Source organism: Cygnus olor, chromosome 1 (assembly GCF_009769625.2).
Source record: "Cygnus olor isolate bCygOlo1 chromosome 1, bCygOlo1.pri.v2, whole genome shotgun sequence".
Taxonomy (NCBI): domain Eukaryota; kingdom Metazoa; phylum Chordata; class Aves; order Anseriformes; family Anatidae; genus Cygnus; species Cygnus olor.
The window spans coordinates 63,389,051-63,395,050 of record NC_049169.1 but is presented as its reverse complement, the minus strand read 5'-3'; the positions used below and the strand labels follow the sequence as shown (position 1 = coordinate 63,395,050).

At 45.4% G+C, this 6,000-nt stretch overlaps 1 protein-coding gene across 4 annotated transcripts in view; it reads left to right on the top strand.

Annotated features, from left to right (window-relative positions):
- Nucleotides 1–302: 302 nt before the first annotated feature.
- DNM1L (dynamin 1 like) overlaps nucleotides 303–6,000 on the top strand; it is a 39,143-nt gene continuing 33,445 nt past the window's right edge. For 2 of the 4 annotated variants that reach the window (XM_040561489.1, XM_040561477.1), the window contains exon 1: nucleotides 305–558. In XM_040561489.1, coding sequence (XP_040417423.1) covers nucleotides 457–558 — 102 coding nt within the window. In that variant the 5' untranslated portion in view covers nucleotides 305–456. Of the gene's footprint in view, nucleotides 559–6,000 lie in introns of all 4 variants that reach the window. The other 2 variants (XM_040561507.1, XM_040561500.1) reach the window with 2 other exon arrangements.

Below are 6,000 nucleotides of genomic sequence, written 5' to 3'. Positions count from 1 at the left end.
TTTTAATGCGATTAAGCAAGCCCCCATTCTTCTATCCCTGGCTTCATTACAATCTGTTTAGACATCTTTTTGCTTTTATCATGAAATACCAGTCCTCCAACCAGCACTGTGAAACTTCCTGGGTAAGAATGAGAGGCTTGGATGCGAAGATGTTTAAATAAGAACAAACTCTGCGCCTGGCCGGAGGCGGGACCGTAGCACTGGCTGCGCGCCCCTCAGGCCGCGGCCCCGAGCCAGGCACTACAGCTCCCGTGCTGCCGAGCGGCGGGGCGGTGCCGCGCGCACAGCCCGCTGGGGGCGGCGCCGTGCGCGGGGGCCGTCGCCAATGGCGGCCGGCGGAGGAGGGCGGGGGGGCGGCTGACGGGAGCTGCCGCCGCCGCCGCCGCCGGTCGCGCCCATTCATCGCCGCCGCCTTGCCCGGCCTCGGCCTCGGCCTGCGCGGGGCTCCGCGGCGCCATGGAGGCGCTGATCCCCGTCATCAACAAGCTGCAGGACGTCTTCAACACGGTGGGGGCCGACATCATCCAGCTGCCGCAGATCGTGGTGGTGGGCACGCAGGTGAGGCGGGGCCGGGCCGCCACGGGGGGCAAAGTCGAGGCGTCCCCGGGGCCGCCGCCGCCGCCAAGGGCACGCCCGGGGACACCGGGGCCGCCTCTCGGGAGGCCTCCGCGGCCCGGGCCCGGCCGAGAGCCGCGTCCTGCCGGCCCGAAGGGGCTGGCGGTGCCCCGCGGCCGGACTCTGGGCGCAGAACGCCGCCGGTGGGGCTGCGACAGCCGCGGGGGGGACGGAAAATGAGACGTTAAACTCTGCTAAAACCCGAGGTTACCGGGTCTGTGTGTTCCGGTGGGATTGGCGGCGGCTGTTGGATGTCACGCCGGCAGCGCTGCCCCCGGGTTTCCCCTGGGACCTGGCGCCCGCAGACCCGGCGGTTGCAGCACGGGCACGGCGCTGAGGCCTGGGGGAGGCGTGCTCGGAGGCAGCCGCGCTGTGCAGCCGGCTGGAAGGCCCTCGGCTCTAGCAAGGCTTTACCGATAGGTACCACAAACGTTCAGTGACTTTACGGCCCTCGCTTTATAAAACACACCAACAACACTTGCGCAGGGGCAGAGACTTTGCGCTGCTATCGTATATTGGGTGCTTGCTGCTTTTGTGGCTCACAGGAGGCCGTTGCTTCGTGAAAGCTTCTAATCTCTTTTACATTAGCAATCACGTAGGTAAGAGTTTGCTATTTATTTTTTTTTGTTAGTTTATTTCTGTAACAGAAAGGCACAAAGCAGAGATGCGGTATCTCTATATGTGAAGTTGATAGAAATATTCATTTTTGTTTCACTCTGAAATATCTTGAAATGGCATTTTATTTTTGAATTACCATCTTTTGTAACAACTTTATCCTAGTTAACTTTTCAAAAGCACATATAGCACACAATGAACGTTAAGACTATGCTGACATGCATTTGACTTGAATAGTCTACCCAACAGTCTACCCATCAGTATTAATACCCCTTCGGCGCTGTCTTCAATATGCTCATAAAAACCCTTTAATAAAGTAAACTGACACTATATTTTTCTCCAGACCAAAGCAAAGGCCTTTATAGATTTGTGGTGGTTTTACCTTGCTGGGCAGCAAGGCAACATAACCGCTCTCTCCCTGTATGGGCTGCCGCAGGGAAAGTTAACTCCATCCCAGCCAGACCCAGTACACGACTCCAGGAGCATGTATAACAAAATGTTTGGGAAATTGTACCTTGGTTTTGTTTGTTTCAGCTGGGGTTCAGGCACTGTGGTCAGGTACTGGAATGGCCTGCCCAGGGAGGTGGTGGAGTCACTGTCCCTGGCGGTGTTCAAGAAGCGCCTGGACGAGGTGCTACGAGATATGATTTAGTAGCTTAGTGGGTAGTACAGGTGATAGGAGGACGGTTGGACTAGCTGATCTTGTAGGTCCTTTCCAACCTTGTGTTTCTATGGTTTTCTATGATTCTGTGTTCTTGAAAGATATAATCGTCTTTATGGAAGTAGCAATTCTGTAGATATTTTGTGCAATTATTTTATATTTAAAAAAATATTATTGTTTTATTAATTTGAAGTTAGTTTATTGTAGAGCAGGTTTCTGGAGATGTCTCAAATACGACCTTAGAGCTGACAGTTTTGCTTCTGGCAGTTTGCTTCCACTTTTTTTTTTTTTTTTAATGTGCCATTTAACAGTCTTGTTTCTGGAGTTATTTTTGGTTGTGCTATGCGACTGCAAGGTTTTTTCCCACAGTTGATTTCTTTATAGCTTACTGGCATATGCAGTCCTTAATTTTTGTACTTTGTCTAGCATTCACAGACAGCTTTAAATTTTGCACCTCCATTTTCCTTTGTGGAAAACAAATGCTATCACTTAAGATTTCTGTAGCTCTCTGATTTTTCTTTTCTTGAATGACCTTTCTGTGTATTCAGTGGGGAAAATGAAAATGTGGGGTTTTAATAACTTTTGTTGTTCATTTTTCTTACCTGTGTTCTGTATCTCTTTTCTACCCTTTTATCATGTTTAGTGCTTATGTCTGTCTTCATTTTTCATTTATTTCACCTTTTGTGCCCCAAATTAATTCTTTCTCTTCTAGCATTTGTAGAGTTAGAAACTGCTTATAATCCTTAATTTCTTTGAATGTTTTGTTTGTTACTGAAGTGTCCTAGTTTTTCATTTTTCTAGGTAGATTTTGGTGCTAATTACAAAATATTTCTTAGTAAATGTTAGACGTGGATGGACTCTTGCCCTTCTTCTGGCGGTGTTCCTGTGACCTGGTTATCTGAGAATTCCTTCGCATTCTCTGCCAAAATACTGCACGAGTCATTTCTGTACCCCAGTATGGAGTTTGTTAAGAATATTGAAGACTGCTGCTGATAGAACTGTCAGGACACCCTCCCACTGCCAACTTTGTATGGCTATTTTAGTGCTTTTTGCCATTCCCAGATAGGGAAGTGCTTTTTTTTTTTTTTTCTTTCCTCATTCAGTATTTCAGTTGCCTTTTTACAACTGCATTGTTGAAATGAAAAACAATGTCCAAGCTGGGAATACCAGATAAACAATATTTGTGCAGTAATACTGTAGTACCCAGCCTTCTAATGTGTTTTCTACAAGTGCTTTGCTTTGTGGTCCATACCTGTAAAGGATAACGAGTGCTTCAACCAAACCCATTAACAGTATAATAAAAGAAGGGAAGAAAAGTTTAGTTATGAACTCGTGTATGTTAAGGGCACATAGGTATTATTACAGAAATGAAGTACCCACGGTACAGAAGTGGGCATCACTTTTAGAATGAAATAAATAATAAAAGACACAACAATAAACTCTGTGCCTGGAGATGTGTAGAAGTGGATTTCCCCCCTCCCCCTTTTTTTTTTCCAAGTCATTCATTCTTGGTGTCTGTTTTGTGTTTTTAGAAGTCATTGACCTAGATATGTACAAACTTGAGTGTTAGGAGAACTCCTTTGCTACAAAACTAATACTGACATTGGTAAAAAAGAAGAGTTGCACTTTGTAGTATTGGTTTTAATAGAGACTTCATAGTGAAATTGATTTAGCAACCAACTGAAATTCAAGAAGGGATTTTTAAATAACCTTTCAGGTGTACGTGTATGTACTACTGTTGCTCAGTCTTCAGTTAATGCTATTTTTGGGGCTTCAAACGGGGAAGAGTAGTTTACAGCATTTAACATGGTTTGTTCTGTTGGATGCTTCCGTCTGAAGGAGCTGTTAATTAGGCTCCGTGATCGACTCAGAGATGAACGTGACATTTATTTCTTTTTTCGATGTTCGGAGTAAGTGTCATGCTTCATATTTCAACACTAAACCAACTCTTGTTACAGAGGAAGGCTTCTTGATCTAACAACCTGAGCATTTGAATGTGTACAACTGCATATGCAGTTAGACTGAACAGTTAGGATGGTAATTGCCACATCAAGAAGCTGACAGCAATGGGAAGCTAGTGTATGGTCCTGGCTAATGAGATGAGGAGAAAAATGCACTGGATGCTTATCAAAGCATCTGGTTTTTAGCTTTGTAATCTTAAAATTCAGATGCTCTACAGAGCTTTGTTGCCTTTTCCCTGGAGAAGTGGGACTTGAAGCCTCTGGAGCTTTTTCATCCACTGGTGCATCCTGCTTGGTGGTGGTGAAAAGCTGGTTTTAGGTGAAGGAGACTTTATCCGGTACCAAATGACCAGGAAAACAACAAGCACCTCTCCTGTGAAGAAAGGCTGAGAGGCCTGGGGCTGTTCAGCCTAAAGAAGAGAAGGCTCGGGGGTGCCCTCATTGGAACTTTTTGGTACTTAAAGGGGGCTTATAAAGAAGACTGACGGTGACTCTTGGCTCAAACAGATAATGACAACATGAGAGGGAGTGGTTGTAAACTAATAGAGGGGAGATTTAGGTGAAGATTAGGAAGAAATTCTTTACTATGGGGGTGGTGAGGCAGTGGCACAGGCTGCCCAGAGAAGCTGTGGCTGCCCCATCCCTGGAGGTGCTCAAGGCCAGGCTGGATGGGGCTTTGGGCAGCCTGGGCTGGTGGGAGGTGTCCCTGCCCGTGGCAGGGGGGTGGGAGCTCCCGTTCTATAATAGCTGCACACAAAGCTCACGCCAGGAATGGCCGCTTTTTTTTTTCTTTTTTTCTTTGTTCCAGTGGTCTTTCCTGGGATTTGGAGGCAAAGGTCTTTACTTCTGCCTTACCTTTGTGAAAGGGGGTGTAACTAGAACATAGCTTCAGTGCTGGCTGGGGAGAGCTCGTTTTTCTTTCAGCTGTTTTGCAAACTTCTTTTTTTGGTGTTGTCTTCCCTCTTTGCCTCTTTTGTTGTTTTGATATCTGGCATGCACTGTGTCTAGTCCTGGGCATAACTGTTTCCCATTTTGCCATCCCTTCCTCCTGTCAAATCTTGCCCTGACTGTTCTGGTGTGTGTTTCAAACAAGCAGCAAAGTGAAGCTGACATTAATTAGCTGTTTACTTATGCCAGGAATACTATAAACTTTGCTGCTAAAGCTAAACAGTGCAAACAGCAGTTGGTGTTGGGCTATTTCTTTTCTCTGGTGGGCCCTGCCAGTCTCTGAGCAGCTCCTTTGTAGGTCTTGAAAGCTGCTTTGACTGGAGGGATGCTGACCTTTACACTGCGTCCACCTGCAGGCTTTATACGTAAATAAAATCAGGGCTCTAAAAACAGTGTGATCTCCTCATTCTGATTTAGTCCCTCCAGTTTTTAAACGTGAAACCGATGTGTTGTTTGCAAGCTCCCAGTTACTGTGGAGGAAAGGACACAATTGGAGAAGGATCTGAAAGAGTTGGTATTTTTCCCCCAAGTTTTGTATGCTTGCTGCCAGGGTTCTCTTCAGCTTGTGCTTGGTAACTGTATTTCTTTGAGAACCCCTATTTTAATTAAAAAGGATGTAACTTGTATCTTGCCCACAGGGAATAGTGCAAGGGAAGCATGTTTTCAGGAAAACAAAGGCGAAGAGTGATTAAAGAAACAAGCCCTGGCAAATGCCTTTCAGAATCTGGGCAGAAAAACCCTGTGTAGTTCTTGGAGGAGATTTCTTTATATAGTAGCCAGTAGGTTCACTGGCTGCTTCTCACTTGAAGGTACAAATTGGCTTTGTTTTTGCTTTATTTTATTGGAAAAAATATAATACTGTAAGTGATAATACGTTAAGTCCAGTCTGTACTGCATATAAATGTGGATCTTTAAATATCACAGTTCCCTGAAATAACTTCTCTAAGTTTGGTGTTGGTTGTTTCCAATTAAATGAGGTATTTTTGTCTCAAGCGAAGTATTGGAGGACATTGAGAATTGATGTATTGAGAAAGAATGCAACTGCAAATCCTCTGTGGATTTGTTACTATTTGACGTGTATTTACAGCTAGATGTGGTATAAATACAGGATTCCTGAACAATTTTGGCTGAGCTATGTAAGGGAGACCTCAGTAAAAACACATTAGCTTATATTTCTCAATAATAGGATTGGAATTTGGC